The 26,581-nt window shown below is 36.9% G+C and overlaps 1 protein-coding gene across 2 annotated transcripts in view; it reads right to left on the minus strand.

Annotated features, from left to right (window-relative positions):
- Nucleotides 1-10,343, minus strand: part of LOC140146264 (intraflagellar transport protein 20 homolog) — a 225,158-nt gene extending 214,815 nt beyond the window's left edge. For both annotated transcript variants that reach the window (XM_072168047.1, XM_072168046.1), the window contains exons 1-3: nucleotides 10,202-10,343; nucleotides 3,540-3,625; nucleotides 2,110-2,213 (exon numbers count right to left, since the gene is read on the minus strand). In XM_072168047.1, the coding sequence (XP_072024148.1) occupies nucleotides 2,110-2,213; nucleotides 3,540-3,625; nucleotides 10,202-10,328 (317 nt within the window). In that variant the 5' untranslated portion in view covers nucleotides 10,329-10,343. The remainder of the gene's footprint in view (nucleotides 1-2,109; nucleotides 2,214-3,539; nucleotides 3,626-10,201) is intronic.
- Nucleotides 10,344-26,581: the final 16,238 nt, after the last annotated feature.

The following is a 26,581-nucleotide window of genomic DNA, read 5'->3' on the forward strand; positions in this document are numbered from 1 at the left end:
TTCAACATTGCTGTAGTATGGTTGTGGTAACCTGTTACCTGTGGCTTAATTAAGTTTCAGTAAATGTCGCAAGTTAAAAATACAAAATATAGCTCAACATTGAAAATAGAAGCATTTTAACCAGTTCCTTTTTTGATAGTTGTGGAGCACCAAGTTCATGAAGTCATAAAAGAAATCAGGAACCACTTATTCCCATTTACATATCAACTTTATTTCCCTAACGTGTTAGCAACACATATCCAAAATTTTAACGAAATCCGTTGATAGTAAGCTTTCCAAAATGAAGTGAATTTAAATCATCAGTGATGTACCACCTTTTGGCTTCTACTTTTAAAAGCATGTAAGCTACGTTGATACCGATGCCACCAATAAAACGAGAAGATTTGCCCTTCATTTTGCATACCACTTTGTCCATTTTTTTTTTTTTTTTTTCTTCACAAAATGCAAAAAAATAAAAAAAAAAAATCAATGGGTGTAGTACCCCCTTAATGTGTAAAAATGATGCATAAATCATAAAATGGCTTTAATTGGCCCTTCATTTTGCAAAATTGTCCAACTCCCCAGTGTTAATACACAGTATGTAGGCCTATGGATAAATAAATTTCCCTTTTCACTTCTGATTTGGACACCGAACACTAAAAGCAATAATTTATACAATAATAGTGAAAACTTTCCACGAATGGCTTCAATTTGGGCCTTCATTTAACCCATTTTCGGATTTTTCAAACTAAAATTGTACACAATAATAGTGCCAGAATGGTCCACCAAATGGCTTCAATTGGTCCTTCAGTTTGCAAAAGTTTCTCACAGACAATGCGCGACGCGATGGCCACTTCACCCTGACTGGCCCCCCACTTTCAACAATCATTCCGCCACCCCTGCACAATTGACAACACAGCTGTTGATGGCAAAGACCAGTATCAACCTGCCTTGAGACATTTCCCACTATAATCAGAATCTGGCACAGAAAAATATTATTGTTTTAATGTCTCTCTGCAAGTATATCAGATAACAAGAAGCTAATCCATTTAAAGTCCACACTCCCCTGTGGAAAATTTTACAAATATCTTCCAACTCTGTTTAAATCCTCCTCCCACTGTGGAAGAATCATGTTGAATCTTTCTCAGAGGGTGGATGAAATTCAAACATAACTGCCTAATGTGTTCATTCCATTTGAAAGTCATACTCCCCCGTGAACAAGGGCGGATCCAGGACTGCTTTCCCCCCGGGGTGCTTTAAAAAACATTGTAAATGTACCAAATAAGGGCAGGGGTGTCTGAGGGGGGATGAGCCCCCTCAGAAGTAAGAAACTTTTGCAAAATGAAGACCTAATTCAAGCGATTTGGTGGACCATTTTGGCACTATTAGTGTGTACAATTTAAGTTTGAAAAAGCCAAAGATTTGTGAATGACAGCGTGGCCCATACATTAAGCCAGTCGTGGACAAGTTTTCCCTATTTTTGTCGTCTAGTGACTTTGGTGACAAAATGTGATAGGCCCTGCATTTCGGCCGCTACGGTGAGGCCCCTATATTGGCATGGACCTACTCAATTACGTGCAATTTAACTTTTTCTCTCCTCCTTTTCTCTTCTCATTTTCTCCTTTTTTTTAGTTTTTCCCCTTTCTCTTCATTTCCTCTTTTTTGTTGGATGAGGGCCCGGCCCGCCCCCCTAAACCGTGCCTGCTGTAAAGTTAGTGACCAATACAGGGTCCAGGGTGTTGGAAGGGGGCAACGTCCCCTTGCCTCAATTCACACGATTTGGTGCATACTTTTTCTTTTCTTTCTTTCTCTCTTTTTTTCTTTCTTTCTCTCTTTTTTCTCTCTCTCTCTCTCTTTTTTTTTTTTTGGATTCATACCGCGGGATGCTGCAGCCACCAAAGCACCCCCCCCCCCGGATCCGCGCTTGCCTGTGAAAGATATTCCCAACATCTTCCACGAGGGTTTAAATTTCTGGCCTATCATTTTTCACCATGAGGTGGCAGTGACGTCAACGCATTGAGGCTGCTGTTTCGCGCACATTATATGCAGCACCTTTAAGTGTGTGTGCATGTGTATGCCAGTGGACTGAGGTCACTGCCACATAAGGGTGAAGAACGGTATAAAAAATACCTTTCTAATTGTGTTCTTTTCTCCGCTATAAGTGCTTGAAGTTGTTGCTGTTGAGCTTCTCTCTGTTTAGCTATTGATTTCAATAAGTTTCTTGATCCTATGGCCTGTAGGAAACAAAAATATAAATTTTTGAGATATTTTCTTAAAATATCAAGAGCTATCTTGTTTGTACTCATTTTAATGCATTTCTCATGCTGATTCCAAATATGGTCATGAAAATTGGCAATTCTGATATCTTTGAATTTAAGGGCTGGGGTATGAACATTTGGACAGTATTTTTGTGGGACATGAGAGCACATCAGACATTAAATATTGAATTGCATTCTGATTCTGAATTCGCGAAATATAATACACTGTTTATGGCATGCAAATACGGTAATTAAAAATCGATATTTTTCATATATTTAACAGTCCTCAAAGTACCCGGTAATAAAAACTTTATAAATCTAATGATGTAGTGAATCAGCATGAAATAATTTGTTTCTTCTAATTTTATGTATTTTTTTACATACTCTCCGTCATAAGATTGAGCACTCTTTTACACGAAAGAAGAATGCAACTTCATGTAAATCTAATGATATGTATTTAAAGTGTATTATAACTGGGATGAAAAGTCGATTACCAATTGAAAATGTTGACTTTTCGTATGAAGATATGGACTTTTTCTCCCCCAAAACACCCAAAAAAATTGGCCTTTACTTCAAAATAAAAGGTCAAATTTTCAATTGATTATCAGCTTTTCATCACAGCTACATACACTTTTAAGTAAATATCATTAGATTATAGAAAGTTTACTTCGAGGACTGTTAAAAATCAAAAATACAAAAATATCAAATTCGAATAATTTGGCATAAAATTTGAATTATATCGCTAAATTTCAAAAATTAAAATTATTTGATATCAGAAGGACATTCCTCGTATACAGAATTCAATTTGATGTCTGATGTGCTCTCATGTCCCACAAAAAATACTAATAAAATAAAAACTTTCTACAATTTCCAAACTGTCCTGCTGACCTGCTATTGACTTTACTAGGACAAATATGTGTGACATGCAGGGTTCGATTTACTTTGAAAATCTTGGGTTTGATTTACTTTGAAATCTTGCATATCAATTTTTAGCGAAAATATTATCTAGGTGATGTTCTTATAATATTAGCATATGTTTACATTGTAAAATATTGCTATACAAGCTGATATTTGTGTAGCAGGTTGTCCAAAATGGGGAGCATTTTGCTCCACGACACAAGTTAAATCGAACCCTGATATTGCACGTAAAAAATATGGCATCTGCCAAGGCTGCCATCCCACTGCCCTTAGTAAAACTCAACTCAGTGGTCCCCTGGTGATGAGATATGAGGAGATCAGGTGTTGTACAACCATTTCATTTTTTTTTAAAGGACCGGTAATTTCAAAAATCTTTGCACTCACCTTCATTTTTTCTGTTTCAACTTCTTTAGAAAGTTGATCTACCATCTCTATAAAGCCACCTACAATCTTCTGGAATCCACCCATTTCTGTAAATGAATAAAAAATATTTAAAATCGGAATCACAATAACTGTAAGGTCATCCAGCACTTTTAGGCTGGGGTAGTGCTGGGTCGCTTTTTGGGGTCCCGGACCCACCAAAATACAGTTTGGACCCCCTGTTTTTAAATTATCCGCAAGTTCAGGGGTCCCTGCAGACCCGCAGTTTTTTCAATCTATAGCGCTATTGCAGACATACTAATTATGCTGCATTTGTACAACTCGGACTCACCAAACTCTACTCCGGACCCCCTACTTTTTCATTTTCTGCAAGTTCGGGGGTCCCTGCGGACACTGGAGTGTTTAGTTGTAGCGATACCACTTAGGGAAAGCTAGAAATGAAACAAAGTGAGTATACATGACTATGAGTGGTATATGGGTATATTTTGGTGTGCGCATTTAGTGTAAAATTAAGACCAACATACAGCAATGAGCATACACACACAGAACACACTAGTCAATCATAATGATGTGATGTCATGGAGAACTCCCAAAGGTAACTGATAAAATCAGAAAAAGGAGGCTACAATTTGCTGGACACTGTTTAAGAAGTACAGGGCATGTGGTGTCAGTACTGTTGTGGAGACCCAGTCACGGCAAAAGAAGTGTGGGGCGGCCGAGCAAGACCTATGTAGATCTTCTGTGTGAGGACACTGGACAGGAACCAAAGCGAAATCCGGAGCTGCATGCAGGACAGACACATCTGGAGAGCTATCGTAGGAGTCCGACAGAAGTCGACCGAGTGAGTCAGTGAGTAAGTGATGTGATGTCACTCAGTTCATGCAGTTCAATTTGGTCGATTGAGATTCACAATTCCTCCAGTGTTTGCTGGGGGAGAGGTCAAAATATGCAGTGCATTGGGAAAATGTCAACATCCAAAGACGGCGGAATACGAATACAACACAGGAACATAATGTCATTGTGTGTTTAAATGTCAATATTTAACGATGTTACACATGAATGCGCAGCTAGAAAATCAGGGTACACAAGTGGGTTTAATGAGGGTGCAAAATCAGAGTATCTTAATGTGATTGTTTTTTATGTTTAAGTGGTTTAAATATATCTAATTTTCAAGTTCTAACAATTATTAACCACTATATTTTTTAATTATTTTTTAATTGGATATATGAAGGAAAATGACCAAATATCAAAGTTTACAAATAGCATTGATGATTTGGTGCTGGCTTTTTCAACTCCAAAGTTGTCTAATATTACTGCTAACAAATATAGCTTTCAAATGATATTATATACAGATTGTAAATTATTTAAACATCAATTTTTCGCAGAATCATGTTAACTGATGGAAATGGTTCAAATATTGAATTTGAGATAAATGAGGAAATTTACATATTTTTGTTAACTATTTGGAGCATAAGATTAAAAAAATAACATTGACCAAGTGGATTTTGCTATTTTTATGTCTGTTTGTATCCAACCCATATTCCTAGGTTCACTTTTCTATAGTTCAAACAAAGACAATCCTATTATTTGAATAAAATGCAAAAACCATTAATCGTAAAGGAGGGGACACGTGTGCAAATGATTTTAATTCCAAAACTTAGGTGCATTTAAATACATTTAGAAAAGTCATCCAGTAGTCAAAAATTCCTTTACTATATAAATTAGAAGATGAAATGTCATAATGTCAAAAAAAGTGAGCTTTTCACCACATAAGGCCCTTCGCACTTGATTATTAGTTTCCTGTTTACCGCCCGCGTCCAAAATTGAAAATCTCAAATAATTAATTATTTTATTTTTATTTGTAATTTTCTCCTTCAAAATAACTTTCAACTACTTTTACTTGCCATTTTCTGACTTAAATAATATCAACAATAATGAATGAATAAAGAGTACAACTCCTTCTTCACTTATTTATAAAATCAAATATTGTTGTGATTGTGAAATAATTAAATGCCCGCTCTAGCCAAAACGAGTCAATAGTTGCTTTTAAAATAGTTCAAACTAAATAAAGAAAAGAAAGAATTAACAGTTTAACCAACCCAAAGTGTTACAATTAAACATGACAACAAATAAACACAATTAATGTACACAACAAATTTCCCCATCTATTGAATAGCCCAGGGCTGGTACACCCATCATATGTGTGTCATCGGCCCTCAGACACACACATACAGGCATCTTCTGCAGTAGCATGTTTTGTTGACATTTTTTTTACTGTTTACTTCATGTGACAGTTCTAATACTGTTACGAGTCGTACTTGACTCAAGGCCAAAATCACCTTTTTCCCGAACTCACACGAATGTACAACACAAATACACTGTTTGTTTAAGCTAACAAAATCTAAGTCTTTAATTGAAAACAGAGTATGATTGGTACATATAATAACAATATCGCATATACAATAAAATCACACAATGACAGTTTTACTATATCAGTACTTAACCAGCTGTCTTCTTGTTGGTGACCCTAGAGTTCTTGCAATGTTCTGGACGACTGATGCATTATATCCTTATTCACTTGTCCTGCGAAAACCAGCGAAGTCCAATGTACTCTTGCGTTTATAAATATCCTTGCGTATGAAATCCTCACACGAAAATGATGCTGCTTTCTTCTATTGCTTATCTTCTTGCGCTGCTCTCTCCGCAATATATCTCTTTGCGCTGCTTTCTCCAAAAATGGTGTTTCTTTCACCAATCACTCTTTTTCCAGGGAACAGGTTTCGTTAACACAGCTCCGCTGTTCTTTGACAGATGCGTGGCCTTCACAAACCCAGCAAACTCCAGCAATTTGACAGAAGAACTTTTAATCCTTTGATGAGGAAGAGCACTTTTGTGTGCTCGCTGTCTTCTTCGTTGCTGTATTAAAATTAGCTCAATTATTGGCTATATAAACTGGTTAAAAGGTACTTCTCTTTTTTGAAGCACGAAGACCATCACACACATGTGGAGTTTTCAATCTCCCATGACATTCTGTAAAGTCCCAACAAAAGCCTTCAGCTTTTTATATCAGTACTCATGCAAAAAACCCATCATCTATTAATAAACCATTACTTCAATCTCATTTTCACAACATTGCTGCAATCTTGGGATTTCCCAAGATTAATTATACACATTCACCTTTCACATTACATCACTTCCTGGGGGGTTTTCCTGATGGTGCAATAATGAACTGGGGCTTTCCAAGTTCCAAACATAGATCTGACTTTGTTTACAATAATTTGGGGAATTCCAAAATACAAGGGGGTTTCCCATCTCATGAAATACTTTCAGCTTGTAAACAAAGTTAAATAATTAAATAAAATCAAATTACTCAGGGCACATCACAATACCATCAACTGACAACTCAAATACAAAGGATATAAGTTGGCGATCTTAAGGGGGTACTACACTCCTGGCCAATTTTGTGCCTATTTTTGCATTTTTAGGCAAAATTATAGCACATTGGTGACAAGTAAGATATGTATATTATAGGGGCAAGGACTACAACTACTGCACTGAAAATTCAGCAACTCAAAGCAAGTAGTTATTGATTTATTGATCAAATATTGGTTTTCCTCATTTTTGACTGTAGCCTAACTCCACAACTGTTGTCTGTGTTGAAATAAAATTCCAGTAGTAGTTGTAGTCCTTCAATGGCATTTTTTGTTCTGGGACTCAGTCATGGACTTCGAACTGAAACATCCATCCTCGGTTAATGGTTTTAGGGGGTTTAATCATTACCCTAGCCCTAAAAATAACATAATAATAAAAGGCCTTAAAGGGCAGGTCTATTGCAAAAGCAAATTTATCTCTATTCGAAGAGAATAATTATTACATTACAAGTTGACACTCGCTGCCAGTGTTCGAAATAAGCACTTAAATCCTCTTGTCCAAAAATCGCTGGGGACAACCATATTGAGCTATGTACATGTACTTATCCCCTGGACAACCACTATATTTTACCTCCAAAAGTATGACACATTTTGGGGACAACTAAAATGTATGGAGGACAAGCAGAATATTTTCCTTATTTCGGACACTGCTCGCTGCAATTTTTTTATGCATATTTCTCCTGAAAAGAGAAATTGTGTGGGTAAAGTTCGAGCTCGTACGTGTTCTTCCCCGTTTGAAGCGAAATTAATTTTTCTGATGACGTTTAAAAGTAAATGAAGCGGATACTATATCATGCTCTCATAAACAATCACAATCACTTTGACAAGTTTGACATTAGCAACAATGAGTTGTACTATTATTTACCATAACAATATGCAGACTATTGTTCTCATTTCGGGAACAAAGCCTCAAACAGTATTGTTACTATGCGTTTGCTCTGTAATATTTCATCCAACTGAAACTATAACTATAGTATTGCAATATCCCACAGGGAAATCAGGTACATGAGTTTGTGGACTTAACACGGTTATATGCTAGTCTCAGATCGATCACGCTGAAATTCTAAGCTCAAATTATTATTTTATTTTTTTAAGTACTCAAATATTTCTCATGATATTGATATACATATGATTTGTAATATCACAATTTACTATAAAAAAAAAAGAAGCAGCTGTGATTTTATCCATATGTTTAAAAACCATTAAATTTGTAATACTGAATTCAGAGGTTTTTTTTCTGTGAACAACAATACGTTCTGTGCAATCAGCATTGAGAATGTTTAATTCAGGCTGCGACAAATCGCCTGTCCGATAGCCCGGGGCAATCACATTTTTTGCCGGGCAATTAAAACTCTGAAGAGCTGTGCCCGATCGGGCAAGTCTAAATTTAAACCAATTAAAGCTTGATGATTTAAAATGGAGTATTTCTGTCCAACTTGGCGTGTTCACAGAAGTAAAAAACATCAAAACAAAGTAGAAAACTTCTTGAAATGGAACTCAAATTTCGCTAGGCACTCGTATCCCACACCAGACTTGCAGACATATACATGTATATGTGGCTGGACGCGGCGAATGAGCCGTAATCTCGGCAAACTTCATTTCGAGCTACAGGTGAAAATATATGCAAATCTCAGTATTTTGGCGAAGTTGAGATTTGTGCAGATTTGAAATGTTTAAGCTTTCTTCTAAACACATACAAAGTTTTATTTTAAAGAAATAAGTGGAAATATGAAATAATCCACATTTTCTGAGGCCCATCTGATGAATGGTCATTTTGCTTCCATAACTTTGAACGCGTTTTTTCTCGGTTTCGCGTTTTGATTCATGACAACCTATAACAAGCCATAACTTTGCTTCTGATTGTCATATGAAGTTCATTGAGGTGTCATTTTAATCCCTGAAACATGCTCTTTGCAAATATGTAAAAAAGTAAAAATAACCAGAGAGGGACTTTACGGCTTATTCGAGGTGTCCAGGCACATATATGCTAATGAACATCATGCCGTTATGTGACGTATTGGAAGTTTGGCCAATTATAGAACCTGTTTCGTGCAAATATCATGACGTCAATGACGTCAGCTGGCCATGTATTTGCATATGATTGAGATTGAGATGTACTAGTGGTTGGCGAAATACGTAAATCGCCGTGACTTTACTGACAAAATTTCACATAAAATACACATGATTTTCCACATGTAAGAAACAAACAGTGAAATAATTGAATGAAATGTTCATTTTTTATGCATTTCATGAATACTCATTTATTTATCAACTTAACTGAGAAAAGTATTGGATTTCCGTAAGAATGAAACTGCCAAATTCGGCACACTGACGGTACTATGCACTACACTGCATGATGAGTACGGTATGTGACTTTGTCGACAATTGTTGCCGGGAATATGGGTTAATTTCGGGCAATCAATTTTTGGATATTGCCTGCCCGATCGGGCAAGTTATAGTAAAAAATAAAATTTGTCGCGGCCTGATGTTTATAGTCATGATAGTCCCTTCATACATACGCGCTATATAACGACGCGCGTGATTGGTCGAGAGCCGGGCATAAACAGCGTTTATGCCCGGTGGCCCGGATGTGCGATCTCAGGGTAAAGAAAACAAAGGAAATTCATCGTTTTTTATGATGTTCCTTGTTATCTTTTGTCATTATTTTGATGAAATAAGAATCACAAAATGTTCTGGTATGTATGAACGGGGTTCATTCATATATTTGCAAGCGGCCCCTCGGGCATAAACAACCGTTTAGTCATGAAAATATATGAATGAACCCCTACTTTAAGTTCTGGCAATGCAGGCACAGTCATTTCATGACATCAACTTTTTTCTAGGTCAAATCTGTCTCGTTCGAAAGAACTCATCGCTTGCCTTAAGTTGGTTTTTGCGGAATATCAGTTTTAAACTTCTTATTTGCTCCAAAAAAAAAGAGTCATTTTCATTGTCTTGACATGATCCATTGTCCTCATATTATTAGCTTGCCATGATTGAATGATGTTGTCCGAACAATGTATATGACCTTTAAAAACATTTTAAAACCGAGGATTGCCGCGTACCGGCGTATAAACTTGTTTACAAATTACACCCATCACTAGGATACCATAAACATGTAAATAAACAATGCATGAATGCTAAATAAAAAATGGTTGGTAAGCTTAACAAAATATGATACGTTCAATAAGGATAAAATGCCATTGGAAAAGAAAAGTGGCAACATATACTAACTGTCCACGAACTCCTTGCATTCTTCTTTTAGCTCGGTGGTTTGTTGCTGAGTTTCAGGTTCTAAAACTCGAATTTTATTGAGTTCATCAAAGTGAAGTCCAGCCTTCGCAAGAGCTTCGTCCGCCATGTTTTCATCTGCCGAGGAATGTGACTGGTTATTATTCAACAAAAGGGGCGCTAAATAAGTAATTTTTAACCCAGGCGGCGAGTGGCATGATAGAGCCACAACTTGTGAAACCGCCCGGCCGTATGGCATTTTCCATATACTCGGTTAGTTTGTGGGTTTCATTATCGAACCCCAACGGTTTTAGCTTGTATTTATATTATTTATTAACATAGGCCTATTTGTTTGTGATATTTCAAGCGTTTTAAAATTTCAAAATAATCCCATTCAAATACTAGTACACGGGTTGACGATGGAAATTTACTGAACTTAGATGCACGGCGCACACCACCTGCCAGACCAGGTCGACCAGCCGGTTTGTTGACGAAGGAGCCAGGGCTGGAAGGAGCACAAATCGTCTGGGACCGAGATCCACATTCCTAGATTTAAATACGGTGGCATACCCAAAACCGGGGGGGGCACTCCCATATATTGACGTCATGTGCCCATGAAAATACCCAAATCCTACACCCTAGGGGACCGTTCATTATTTATAGGGGAGGGGGGCCGGGGGGATTTCAAAATTGAGTTCATAAAGTTACACAACCCCCTATTAGCAGCATCTAAAATTACATAACCCCCTATTGCCGCCAAAAAAAAATACGTAACCCCCCCATATCGAGAAATACATTTTGCTGGTAGGCCTATACCATGGCTGGATTCACCTTTTGATGGCCCCTGGGCATGGCAACATGATTGCCATGCCACCTCTGCATATCTGGCTCTTCGTATAGAAGACACCCCTCTCCCCACAATTGTAATCCAGGTTTTTTTCTGTCCCCAGAAAATATGCTATTTCAATGCTAAAATTCAAAGAGAGATGTATCAGGGTCACCGAGCCGGGGGAGGGGGCAAAATTTCCAAATCGTCCCACTGATCTGCTAATAAAAGAACATTACCTGGACAAATGCGCTTGAAGCGCGTGAAAAAAACCAGCTAAAATGAACAAAATTGAGGACAATATGTGGCCTAAAATCATTCTAAAGGATGATGCATATAGGGCTTTCACAACTTTTGGTTAATTTAGTCCCAGTATCACACGGTTGTTTGATGGGATCATTTATTAGTATTTCAAACAAAACATCATGTACAACCACATTTTAGGCCTGAACAGCTAAATGTGATATCATGCTAATGTATACAGATGCTTTTGAGTCATTCTCAACTTTAATTTCCCCTCTTTTACAAAATTATTCACTTTTATAGCATTTTTATAGCTTTTTCGGATACAAAATGTATCTATTAATGACAAAATTGGTGGCGCTATTTAGTTACTGGAAATTACTCTTTTAAGCTTTTAATACAAACAACTCCTTTTAATGTTTGCTAAAATGTGTTTATAAAATTTCCTTGTTGCTTGTTTCACCTATTCCAGCTGTTTTAATGGCAATATTAATCACCTGCCCCTTGCAAATAAAGAAATATGATTTAGGATAAATAGCGCCATCTATAGTTTGCATTTAGTTAATAATGAAGCCAATTCTATATACATCAAACAACCGTGATCAGTGTCCGAAATAAGGAAAATATGGAGGTTGTTCCGAGGACAACTAAAGCATAAATTCTGCTTGTCCTCAAAACATTTTGGTTTTCCCCAAAATGTGTCATAAGAGGTATACAATATAGTGGTTGTCCAGAGGATAAGTACATATCTGTTTGGACAAGAGGACAAGAGGATAAAAGTGCTTATTTCGAACACTGCCCAGTATACAAGTTTTATGCTGTTTCCAAGCATCAGAGGAGCTGCCCTAGCACTCATGAATATTTATGAATTATAGAATGGATGGAATTATACATTGTAACTCTCATTTTTGAGATTCGTGTTCAAGTTCAAGATGAAAAAAACACACCAGAATTTACAAGGGCCCGTCTCGCATATCTACTCACAGAATGGTTTTCTGAGATAAATGCGCGCGAAGCGCGTGGCAATTTGGCATTTTGATACTAAATGGGGTTAATTTAGGGTCTAAAATAGACCAAAAGGAAGACGCAAATCATAAGTTTTGTCACAATACATCTGTCGACTGATCAGGGGAGGGGACTGACTTCCCACCCTGCCATATGGCTAATGTGCTGATGAACAGTGGTGTAGATTTCTTTATGACATGAGGTGGTTGTAGTATTTGAAGTATTTTGAAGTATTATGTGAATCCAGCACCTGTTTTTTGGTGAGAGAATAAGTTTATGACACCAATGCGTGTGAAGCGCACAAAAATGTTGCCATATTGAAGCTAAACTCAAAATATGGTGCAGGAATAGATTCGCGCGAAGCGCGCAAAAATTGACATTTTTGTGGCTAAAATGGCCAAATATGAGGTAAATCATAATCATAGTGAATAATTTAATATTAAATTTCACCTGACCCCCCCTATCAGGAAAAATAAAATCACATAACCCCCCCGTTTGTTAAAGTGAAAATCACATAGCCCCCTACATTTTTCCCGGCCCCCCCTCCCCTGTAAATAATGAGCGGTCCCTTAAAGACCCCTTTTTTTCAGCACCCTACACTGATACTAGTCCTCAAAATTGAAATTTCAATGCGCTACGCGCGCATTTTCAGCAAAATGAACGCGTTTTGTCTATTTTGTACTGTAAAATTGGATAAACAGCTATTTTTTGATTGTCAATGATTTGAAATTTTGGGCGCTCATGATACAAAATCACCCCATTTTTGACATTGCCAACACCGAATGATCCCCTTTTTTATGAAATTTCTACACCGATTAGACCCTATAGCTTCATACGCTGCGTGCTGGATGGAGGTGGGCACAGGTAGGCCTACGTCACCGTATTCGAGTTCCTCCCCGGACAGAACTTTAAAAAGGGAATGTTCATTACATAAATACCTTGGTGGGGGGGGGGGGTCAAAAAGTTTTAACCTTCCAAAAAAAGGGGGAGGGGGGGGGGGAAAAAAGTTTTAACACCCATAAAGGGGGGGGGGGGTCAAAAAAGTAAAACACAATAAAGCCCTTTTCATCCCGATCATGGGCGAACATAGTGTAAAATACAAGATTATTGCGCGCTACACGCGATGATTCTATAAAATATCGCTTTAGGATTCATATAGGCCTACCACTGAATCCGCCTGTGAAGCGGTTTCCACGGTAAAAGTTTATCACGCCTACTTGAGTCCCAAACTTTGCATAAAATTCTAGAAAATCGGTACAATATTAACAATTTTAGTGTTGAAAATCGTGTTTTACTAGAACTTGTGAATGTGATTTCTACAAATTTGAAATTTTTGTGTATAGAGATCAGTGGTATGTACATGTACCCAGGCGGCGGATGACATGATCGAGCTGGCAACTTGTGAAACCGCCCGGCCGTATGTCATTTTCCAATATACTCGGTTAGTTTTGTGGGGTTCATTATCGAACCCCAACGGTTTTAGCTTGTATTTATATTATTTATCAATATAGGCCTATTTGTTTGTGATATTTCAAGCGTTTTAAAATTTCAAAATAATCCGTATTCAATTACACGGTTGACGATGAAAATTTACTGAATTTAGAGAATGCAATGCGGCCACCACCTGCATGTACCCTTTATCTCGTTCAGCAGACAAAAACGACAACCAACGGGCATTTAAATTTGAGCTATCTGCAGTTGATAGCAAAATCACATGAATCCGACAAACACCAAAATGACATAAAACAGATAGAGAAATGTAAAAGCTTTATTTCAAAGTTTGTTTCAGCGTCATACAGTATTCGGTTCTTGAGATATTTCAATTTTAATATTACCCATGTAAATCAATGCAGGAGCTCTATAGACACCGGCACCAGAATCGAGCAAATTATAGTCCTTCAAGGAGGACCACGCTCCATTTAGTACGATAGTCCACGCCGTCAGGCGTGGGTCCTTCTACATTCGACAAATCCTTCCCGGAAAGTCGGGGGAAATGTCAAACTGATTAACCACGCCTGCTGACAGCTACTAATGATATTCAGCCAATCCGATCGACTGAATATTACCAATAGCTGTCAGTAGGTGTGGCTTGCCTACCTGCTACCAGAACACTAGCTTCCAGCTTGGGATTGACACCAGTATTGCGTAACAAAATTGATTATTACCCTTACGAAAATGGCACGCAGTTTTTGAACGCATGCAGCATGCAAGCAGCACGCGTGCCGCACCGCATGCAGCACGCGTGCAGTTGGTAGCGTGCGGATGCGTATATTTGGAACGAGGCACGCATGCAGGGAAGCGTGCAGATGCTTGCTGCATGCGTGCAGGTCATGAGCGTGTGCAGTTTGCATGCAGCATGCAAATCCATTAGCGTGCACTGCATGCGTGCAGCACGTACTGGCCATATATATGCGAGACAAAATCATGAAAAAAAAATCAAAAATAATGGTTAACAGTGTATACTGTCCTTACAATTAGTCTTACATAACCTGGCTATCCATTTCACAATGAACCAAAATTGCCTAGCTTAATTTTATACAAGTCACTTATCTAACTTAAGGAGGCACACAGGATCACTAATTATCCATTATTATTCACCTCATAACTCAAAAACTATTTATGTAAAGTATATAAAAGTATACATTTTTTGAAAGGAATGAGCTCATAAATCCATTTAAAATGTCAGTTTTGGGTCAAAAGTACAATTTTCGAAAAATCCCCAAAACGGCTTTTTTGACCAAAAATTTTTGGTCCGCCATAAAAAAATTATTTGAAAATCAAAAACTGTAAAACATGAATTTTATTAATTTAGACAAATAAATCTAGAAAGTGTTTTTTTATTTTTTCGAAATTTTGCTTAGTTTTTAAAATATATGCAAAAAATCAGTAAAAACGTGTGACCCGTGTTCAAATTTTTGAATCATGGGTGATAAAAAAAGTTCTAGGCCCTAATTTAAAAAAAATGAAAAAACACTATCTAGATTTTGGCCATATCTAAACGTTTGACTTAAAAACTTACCTCAGTGATGCTTCATTTAGACGCTATGGCGGACCAAAAATGGTTAAAAGTGGTCAAAAGTGAACTTGCCGAAAATCGCGATTTAGAAAAATACAGCCGATTTTAAGTCCATTTTTGAAGATTATTCCATAAATATATAATCCGGTGACTTGTGACGTTTGGTCAAGTTAGAAAATGAGAAGGGGCGTCCAACTGCAGCAGATTGGCATTTTTTTTGTGGTTTAGAAGGTAAAATATACAATATGACAAAATTATCCGTGCACATTCGGCAGATGTTTATCCACATGGTGCAGCCATTTTATTTACTGCAGTCTTGTTTCCATGGTACAGCAGAGCTTCCGGCAAGGCCGCGGCGTCGCGTCGGCGTTTGAGGAGCGACAGGGCGCGCGGACAGACAGACAGGTTACGCGAATAAGTTGCACAGTGCATGGTCGTGTTGCCGCGAACGAAACCATGATTATTTTTGCACAATTTTGTCATGTTCCGTATAAAAAAAAGATCATGCTCTGTATTAAAATTTGCGGACATCAGAACATTCAAATTAGCATAGAATAACTGACAAGCAATTATTTTAGCAGATAGGCCTAATCAGGAAGTTTTATGAAATGAAGAATAAATTGAGACATAGGCTAATCATGATAATTGCGATTTCTGTTTTGTACTAATTTTCATAATTTTGTTTTAAAAATGCAATGTTTTTGGTGATTTTCTTTCTTTTTTTTTTTTTTTTTTGGTGTTGACAAATATTGCATTTTTATGTTCATTGTTCTTTTCTGAACCGCAAACATGATGTTGTTACTACTCGTTGCTTTTTCTTTTTAGTTGGTGCTTGAGAGGCACCACAGCGGCCCGTCCGCGCCAAAGATAGGCATTTTAACGCCCGTTAAAGCTAGGCCTACACCACAGGAATCCCAAGTAAAATTTTAAAAGATTCTGATGTGTCGCATTACTCAATATTCCGTTTTTGTTATTGTAATTGTTTGTTACGGAATATCAAAGTTGTAAAATATTTTGTACCGCATAAAAAGTGAATAAAATACAAAAAAAAAAAAAAAAAAAAGTGTGTCTGTTGTTGTTTTCAATCAAATAAACGTGTAAAAAGTGGAGTAAAAGCTGTAATATGTCTTGAATAAACTTCTTGTAAAACGGACAAAAAGTAAGCCTATATATGTTAAACGGGCAAAACACGGAGAGGTCACAAGAAAACTGAAAAACACGGAAATTTACATAGCCTAACAAAACCGAATAGAAAACGGAACACTTATGGCTTTAAATTAGATTATGGTGTATGCAGTATGTAGGCCTACCGTAGGCCTATATAGGCATCATGCTATAAAGAGCGTTTTAAAACACTGCATGAAAACATTCACGGAAAATGCTTTAAAGCAGTAATTACCTTTTAAAGCATGCAGAAAACGTGAAAGTTGAAAGCCAGACAAACATTGCAAATAAAAACGCATTCGGCCAAAACATTCGCAAAAGTGTTGTAAAACCAAAAGGTCAGTTATCGCAATCATGGCATGGTAGACCTAATAGGCATACTAATGGAAATGTAGTTAAAATGGGTTATGAAAAAAGCACGAATTTGCGTTTTCGATTATATTTCTCGTTTGAAATTATTATTTAGCATTAAAACATTCATGAAAATGCTTTCATAAACGCGTGCTCGCTATGCCGATTTCAAATATCGACATTTTTGACATAGAGTTAGGCCTATAGCCCTATGCCTAGATGGTCAACATGATGTAGGCCTATTGAAATGTCAACGTTTTTGACATTGCGTTAATGGTCAATCAGGAGTAGAGAACGTTTGAAAACGAATCTTAAATCTTAAATCCGTGTTTTAATAACACTTTGAAACATTATTCGGGTCCTTTCGGTATCTAATATAGGCCTACCGGTAGTAACTGCTTGCCTATTTTTATGGTCTTCAAAATGAAGACGAGACTGAACGACCGCAGAGGCTCCCGAACCAAGGCTGGGACTGCATAAAATATAAGCTAATATAATAGGCCTATTATTGTCCAACTACACCAACTTGGTAAATCAAATACTAACAATGAAATGAATGAATGAATGAATGAATGAATGAATGAATGAATGAATGAATGAGTGAAATAAAACAAATTTTTAAACATAAAATAATAAGCCTAATGATGTACTATACGGGCTAAGTCTAGCATACTAGCAAAATATTTAGGGCCTACGTTTTCTATCGTATCTACCAGATTGTGTCATCATTACAGGGCTTCTTACGGGTAACTACTTCTTACAGATAAATTTTATCTTTTCAAGTTCAGAATGAAACTTGAAAAACAAAACAAAAACAAACAAAAAATTCACTATATGTTCATATAAAAAAAACCCTATAATTTATACCACTATATCAGCACTTTTTTGGCGAAATTTATCGAGTAGGCCTACTGATTCTGGGACGGGGACGGTGGTGGTCTGTCGGCCCGCAGTTTCGCAATGCAATGGTGCAATCTTTACCTACCTTTGAAGAGATCAATACGATAAAATACGGTAGTGATCGCGATTGGCCACTCCAGCGCCTCAATCAGTAATCACCTCGCCCATCCAGTTTACACGTGTGCGTGTCTTTGCTAGCTGTACGCCGCAGTACGCGTTACGAGAACGCGATCTATTGCGGGAAAACAATGATTTATTTGCTTTTGCATTTTGACGAATTTTTAAAAAAAAGGGTCTTTAAAATAGCTTTTCTTATGGTTCAAATTTTAAGATTTCTTTAAGATCTATTAATGACAAGATAAAATACGGTTTGAAGATGACATTAGTGATGAAAACTCAATTTTGGCCATGTAACACTTCAGTGATCCTGTGTGCATCCTTAACCTACCTGATTTTGAACCTGGGACCTTCTGCATGGGAGTCTGATGCTTTACCATTTGAGCTATTGGGGTGTACACATTTGATTAAGTGTTTTAAGTTAATATAAGCAATATTTTGATGACTAAACCGGCCAAAGTGCATCATTTTATGAATATTGATCAAATTTACTGTGAATATTGATAACATTCACTATAAAAATGTTGAATTTTGTTTTGATTTTTTGCAGTGCCAATTAACTGTTGATTCATGAATGGCATACCAACATTGGCCCAATATTGCAATGCCAACTATCGAAAAGAAATGGCATTCCAACATTGGGCCAATGATGCACTGCCTACTATTGAAACAGGAATGGAATTCCAACATTGGCCCAATGTTGCAATATCAACTTTCGAAACAGGAATGACATTCCAACATCGGCCTAATGTTGCAATGCCAACTATCGAAACAGGAATGGCATTCCAACATTGGCCCAGTGTTTCAATGCCTTAACTATCAAAACAGGAATGGCATTCCAACATTGGCCCAAAGTTGAAATGCCAACTATCGAAACAAGAATTTGCTTGCCCTCCCTTCTAGACCTGCCAAAAATGCTTGCCCCCTCCCTGTTGGCCTGCCAAAATTGCTTACCCCCCCCCCTCTTGGTCTGCCAAAAAATCTTGGTCTGAAGGTTAAATACTTAGAAAATTTTGGTCCGAAGGCTAACTTATTTATTCATTGTAAACATTTAAATATTTTCACTTCTAGATCATTGCCAAATTGTGACCTGATGTCAGTTGTGTAAAGGTGAATTAGTCATTGAAAATCCTGCATGCATGCAGCATTTTACCTTTACTGCTTCTGGAAACCCTGTATGCGTGCAGCATTCTAACTTTGTGTGCAGCAATATGCGTGCTGCATGCAAGATGCGTGCAATTTGCATGCAGTCCTACAGTCCGCACACAAGTGTAGTCTGCACGTAATTTGCGTACAGATTGGTAGTCTGCACGCAGGTTCTGCAAGCAAATTGTGTGCGCGGTGGATATTTGTGTGCGGTGCCTGCATGCACGCAGTTGGTTCGCACACATGAACACGCTACCAGCAGGCCTTGCTTGCATGCTGCACACATCTGCACGTGTGCTGCACACTGCCGCACGCGTGCTGCATGCTGTCGCACACATTTTTCATTGCTTGCATTTTCGTAAGGGTAATCCTCTTCAGTTGCATATGTGTTAATGCTATTATAATACTCGGTTTTCTTCTTACAATCAGTTCACTGACCTGTAGGTAGCACACAATAAGTTTCTTTTGTCATCACTACATTTAATATTGTCCTGGTTAACCACGATTCGTTGCTATTTTTGTAGAGGTTGTGCTTGAAATTATTGATTGGCTACAAACAAAGGATTTGAACCGATGTTCTTCACCGTAATCATTGGGCAGTGCAGTCCATTCGATCAAATGTTGTCATCAACCTATTTGATCGTAGTGCATTTGTTATGTGCGTGAGACGAACTGTCTCGGTAGATTGCAATCATGCTTTTGTTGAATGGATTTGAGTAGTCCGCCATATTTACGGTATGATACGTCATATGCACAACCTCTATTAATTGTGATAGGCCTATTCGATTAACATGTTTAAGAAAAATATAGAATTGGAGGACACACGCTTTATAAAAACTTTGGGTTTCACTCATTTATTTACTTTAAGGGGGTATAATACCATGATTTTCATCCCAATGACATAGTTCAATAACCTCAATTAAATACTCAATAGTGCAAATTTGACCTCAAGTTGCAGAGTATGAGTTTTTGTACCCATATTTTCAAAGGTCATTCAAAGAGTATACAAATGTATTGGGGTTAAAGAATTGTGCCCTCATTAGATGAGCATGTTGTGGATCCTAGTGTAAGACCACGAAGACCTACCAATTGAGAGACTGATTATAAATTGAGTGGTTGCTTGACTCGATTACTTAATTGATTGATATTTTAACACTAAGATACGGTACATTAAGAGGCTGTGCAATAATTATGAGCCCTGGGGAGGGTAAAATTGGGGGGGATTTTGGCGAGCCAAAAGGGGGGGCAAGCAATTTTGGCAAGCTGAGAGGGGGGAAGCGATTTGTGGCACACATTCTTGGGGCGCCTTTTAAATAAATCGCTCTAAAAAGGCTTAAGAAAACCGTACAGAAATGCTTAAGTATTTGGTTGACCGAGAAGGGGGGGGGGGGCAAGCGATTTTTGGCGAGCCGTTTGGAAATTTTACCCCCCCGGTTGCTCATAATTATTGCACAGCCCCTAATTACGAGACTGCAATGTAATTTGTTAATAATCATAATTGATCGATTGATCAAACGAATGATTATTAATTGATGCTTGATGAGTAGTTTAATGCTTGACTATTAATTCTATGAAGTTATTGTGATTCTATTTATATTATTATATTATATTGATTGATAGGATGACCATATCAATTAAATGATTAATCAATCAATTCATTAAATGATGCTGATTGTTTTCTTGATTGTTTGTTGAATACTTTATTGGTTGTTGAATGAATCAACGATTGACTGATTAATCTAAGAATCCCTTGAACTTGAAGAACAGTTTGCAACCATTTTTTTCGAAAATCGGAGTAAATTTTTATTTTTCACCCCTAGCATGCAAATTGACCTTGGACCTGTCGAGCCTCAAAACTAGGTAACTAATGTATGTGTCCTACGTGCAAATATGTTACACTGTGATTCTTAGACCCAGGCAATAATTTGACATGTTTTTAGTGAATTTGGTTTAATTTTTGCCTCCTATATGACTATGAGTATGTAGGGTGTTTGAGGGTCTTTTTTGAGGGTCACGGAGTTCCAACTTGCCGCTTGATGCTTATATAAGCACATTTCCAAAATAGAACCAGACTAATATAATGACACTGAATTTACAAAATAAATCAATATGATATCACGATTTAGGCCTACACTGGTCTATCGAAACCCAGCTACTTCAAAAGTGTGAAGTGTTTTGATCCATGCAATCTCAAATTAATCGATTGAGATGACTAGCGTACTAGTCCCAGTTACATAACAGATGCAGTTAAATGATGGGAGGGGTTATCAACCATATTTGGAGTTATTACGTTGTCATTAACTGAGTTGGTTCAGGTCACTGCTTATGGTAATTCGAGTGCGCTGCTGGGGGTAGAGCACGAAGTTTTAGGACCAACGCCTGACGGCGTTGATTATAGTGCTAAATATTGCGTTGGTCCTGTATGGACTAGCAAATTACGGCATGTCTCGTCACATTTTCTTTTAGTATAAAAATCGGCACTCGGCCGAATGCAAAGCTATAAAGAAATGTTAATGACGAAGCTGATCAAAATTGCTATCTTTAGAAGCAAAAAAAAAAAAAATAATAATAATAATTATTAAAAAAAAAAACACCAAAAAAAACCCCATTGTCTAGCACGCGTTGTATAGATGATGATTCAGTACGGCGCAAACGGCAAAACTACATTGAACGGGGTTGCGCGCTCAGAGAAAAATCGGCATTAGGCCGACAGCAGAGCTATATAAAGAAATGTAAAAATGATGAAGCTGACCAACATTTAAAACGGCACTTATAAAGCAGAGATTATCATCTGCCTGTTTCTCTATTTTTACCTCTATTTTTTTTTTAATAGCGCGGCATATAGGCCGAATGCCGATTTTTTAATTCGGGCAGAGTAACAGTGCGCGTTTTAGGATTTTTTCGCAATATCTACTGAAGATAGCATTTAGAATCTCATCCCGAATCATTGCATCTTTCTACTCTAGAAGTAATGTTTTACATTATTTTCTCTAAATTTTTACATCATCATATAGCGGCGAGTTTTTTCTTTCTAATACATCAGTCCCGATCAGAAAGTTTAAAGCGATATTACAGACTTATCACTTTCCGCATCTACATGTTTCTCTATTTTTACCTCTCCCCCCCCCTTTTTTCTTTTAATAGCGCGGCATATAGGCCGAATGCCGATTTTTGTTATTCGCGCAGAGTAACCATGCCTGTTTTAGGATTTTTTTTCACTATATCTACTGAAGATAGGCCTAGCATTTCTAAGAATCTCATATAGTCCCAAATTAACGCCTATAGTCCCATTAAACCAAAACAAAATGTCGCAACATTTGAAATTTTAATTTGATTCTCAGTAGATATAGCACCAGTAGGCCTAATTCGATTCGAAAATATATATCTCGCGCAGTGGACAATGGAAACATAGGCCTGTATTTTATTTCAGCTATATGCTAGTATTGAGTTGGTAGAACAAAAAACCACATGCAATTAAAATTATAAACCAAAACAAAATATAGCAACATTTGAAATTTTAATTTGATCTTCAGAAGATATGACACCAGTAACATGATTCTATAAAATATCGCTTTAGGGTTCATATACCACTAAATCCGCCTGTGAAGCGGTTTCCGGTAAAAGTTTATCACGCCTATAGTCCCAAACTTTGCATAAAAATTCTAGAAAATCGGTACAATATTAACAATTTTTGTGTTGAAAATCGTGTTTTACTAGAACTTGTGAACGTGATCTCTACAAATTTGAAAAGAAAATGCGAAAATTTGAGTGATATTTACGATTATATGTGCATGAACAATCGAGGTCAGAACGCGGTTAGCAGTCGGATGTAAACACGTGAAAATGTGGCCTTTTTATATAGCACTAATTTTATCAAAAATTAGTCGGACCTAAAATGTGTAGGCCTAGTCATTTTCAGAAATGTTATGCAGAATTTTGTTTTAGTTAAGATGATATCAAATATATATTTCAAAGTTGGACGTACCTCGACTAATGGCCAAAACGCGACCCCTATTTAGCACGTAAAGTTTCTGGAAAGCTTTTTTTGTGGTATGTACGTACCCTTTATCTCGTTCAGCAGACAAAAACGGCAACCAACAGGCATTTAAATTTGAACTATCTGCAGTTGATAGCAAAATCACACGAATCCGACAAACACCAATATGACATCAAACAGATAGAGAAATGTAAAAGCTTTATTTCAAAGTTTGTTTCAGAGTCATACAATATTCGGTTCTTGAGATATTTCAATTTTAATATTACCCATGCAAATCAACGCAGGAGCTCTATAGACACCGGCACCAGAATCGAGCAAATTACGGCATGTCTCGTCACACTTTCTTTAAGTATAAAAATCGGCACTAGGCCGAATGCAAAGCTATAACGAAATGTTAAAATGACGAAGCTGACCAAAATTACTATCTTCAGAAGACATCAAGCAGAAAAAAAAAATAATATTAAAAAACAAAAACAAAAAAACATTGTCTAGCACGCGTTGTAGATGATGATTCAGTACGGCGTGAAACGGTAAAACTGCATTGAACGGGGTTGCGGGCTCAGAGAAAAATCGGCATTAGGCCGACTGCAGAGCTATAAAGAAATGTAAAAATGACGAAGCTGACCAAAATTTAAAACGGCACTTATAAAGCAGAGATTATCTTTTTTTCCTCCCTTTTTTTATAAATAGCGCGGCATATAGGCCGAATGCCGATTTTTTAAATTCGGGCAGAGTAACAGTGCGAGTTTTAGGATTTTTTTGCTATATCTACTGAAGAATAAGATAGCATTTAGAATCTCATCCCGATTCATTGCATCTTTCTACTCTAGAAGTTATGTTTTACTTCATCATGTAGCGGCGAGTTTTTTCTTTCTAATACATCAGTCCCGATCAGAAAGTTTAAAGCTATATTACAGACTCATCACTTTCCGCACCTGCCTGTTTCTCTATTTTTAAATGTAAAAATGACGAAGCTGACCAAAATTTAAAACGGCACTTAGGCCTATAAAGCAGAGATTATCATCTGCCTGTTTCTCTATTTTTACCTCTTTTTATTCTCCCTTTTTTTAAATAGCGCGGCATATAGGCCGAATGCCGATTTGTTAATTCGGGCAGAGTACCAGTGCGCTATATCTACTGAAAATAGCATTTATAATCTCATCCCGATTCATTGCATCTTTCTACTCTAGAAGTAATGTTTTACATTATTTTCTCTAAATTTGTACTTCATCATGTAGCGGCGAGTTTTTTCTTTCTAATACATCAGAATGTTTAAAGCGATATTACAGACTCATCACTTTCCGCACCTGCCTGTTTTTCTATTTTTACCTCTTCACCCCCCCTTTTTTTTTTTTTTTAAATAGCGCGTCATATAGGCCGAATGCCGATTTTTGTTATTCGCACAGAGTAACTTAGTGCGCGTTTTAGGATTTATTTCGCTATATCTACTGAAGATAGGCCTAGCATTTAGAATCTCATATAGGCCTAGTCCCAAATTAACGCCTATAGTCCCAAATTAAACCAAAACAAAATGTCGCAACATTTGAAATTTTAATTTGATTCTCAGTAGATATAGCACCAGTAGGCCTAATTCAATTCGACAATGATAACATAGGCATAGTGCAGTGTCGTCCACGGCAAATTCATCGGACCTAAAATGTGTAGGCCTAGTCATTTTCAGAAATGTTATGCGGAATTTTGTTCTAGTTAAGATGATATCAATTATATTTCAAAGTTGGACGTAACTCGACTTATGGCCAAAACGCGACCCCTATTTAGCACGTAAAGTATCTGGAAAGCTTTTTTTTGTGGTAGGGCTATGTAGGCCTACCCTTTATCTCGTTCAGCAGACAAAAACGACAACCAACGGGCATTTAAATTTGAGCTATCCGCAGTTGATTTATTTCAAAGTTTGTTTCAGCGTCATACAGTATTCGGTTCTTGAGATATTTCAATTTTAATATTACCCATGTAAATCAATGCAGGAGCTCTACAGACACAGGCACCAGAATCGAGCAAATTACGGCATGTGCAACTTTTGATTTCGTTTCTTTATTAGGTTTTAGACCACCGTGTGTTTAATTTTCAACCAATTTCAACAAATGAGGTCTTAAATCAGAGTTAAAGAGTACAGGTATTGGCTGCTTGTTTTAATTTTGACACATTTTTCTTTATTTAGGATATGCCGGGGTGAACACAACTGGTATCTTAATTTTTTGGCTTACTGTATATCAATTTCATATGGAAATGTCTGGCCGGATCGCTATATGATAAACAAGTATCCTCAAAAAGGAGAAAGCCCCGCAGAAAGAGCAAAGAAAGAAATATTAGTGTTTGAAAAAATGAAAGTAGGCGAAAAAACTATAGTTTTTGGCACGTCGTGCATATAGCGACCTGTTGATATAATTATAATCAAACCATATTGACACTCCCACGTTTTGTGTATTATTTGCTTCATGCTTGATTTCATGATTCCATATATCACCGAGCTTTATTGTTCCGTGGTCCAACATATGTAATAAATAAAAGCTAATAAAATATAGTTTTTGATGTTGACTGTTGAGCTAAATAATAATTGAGCCTTTCCGCGGATATTATGATAATAGGTCTAACCATTGGACTGCATTTCATTTTGTAAATAATAATATCACGCTATGAGTGCAGTGCATAATACTTAATAGGTGTATTTACGTACATTTATTGACAATGTCATATATAGCTGCCGTTTAATTATATAATTATGTGATCATGCACTAAGAATGTGCATTAATGTTGGCAGAGCATGTTATGAGATATGGTCTACCGTATCGATCCTCTCAAAACAATAGAAAACTAAGGATTTCCTAACTAAAAACAATAGAAAACAGAGGATTTCCCAACTCAAAACAATAGAAAACAAAAGATTTCCCGATTCAAAACAATAGAAAGCCAAGTGTTTCCCAACTAAAACAATAGAAAACACAGTATTTCCCAAATCCAAACAATCGGAAACAAAGGATTTCACAATTTAAAACAATAGAAAACAAGGTTACGGTTCGCTATCTCTAAGGTTCGCTATCTCTAAGGTTCGCTATCTCTAAGGTTCGTTATCACTAATTACGAAAAAGGTCCGCTATCTCTAAGGTTCGTTATCACTAATTTCGATTAGGGTTCGCTATACCTAAGGTTCGTTATCACTAATTTTAAATAAGGTCCGCTATCTCTAATTTTAAAAAAGGTCCGCTATCACTAATTTATTGAAGGTTCGCTATCTCTAAGGTTCGCTATCACTAATTTAAAATAAGGTCCGCTATCTCTAATTTTAACAATCCCGGTATCCCTAAGGTTCGCTATCTCTAATTTCAAATAAGGTCCGCTATCTCTAAGGTTCGCTATCTCTAAGGTTCGCTATCTCTAAGGTTCGCTATCACTAATTTTAAATAAGGTTCGCTATCTCTAATTTCAAACAAGGTTCGCTATCTCTAATTTATAATAAGGTTCGCTATCTCTAATTTTAAATAAGGTTCGCTATATCTAATTTTAAATAAGGTTCGCTATCTCTAATTTTAAATAAGGTTCGCTATCTCTAAATTTAAATAAGGTTCGCTATCACTAATTTCAAATAAGGTTCGTTGTCTC

This window comes from Amphiura filiformis, chromosome 2, assembly GCF_039555335.1.
Source record: "Amphiura filiformis chromosome 2, Afil_fr2py, whole genome shotgun sequence".
NCBI classification, from domain to species: Eukaryota; Metazoa; Echinodermata; class Ophiuroidea; order Amphilepidida; family Amphiuridae; genus Amphiura; species Amphiura filiformis.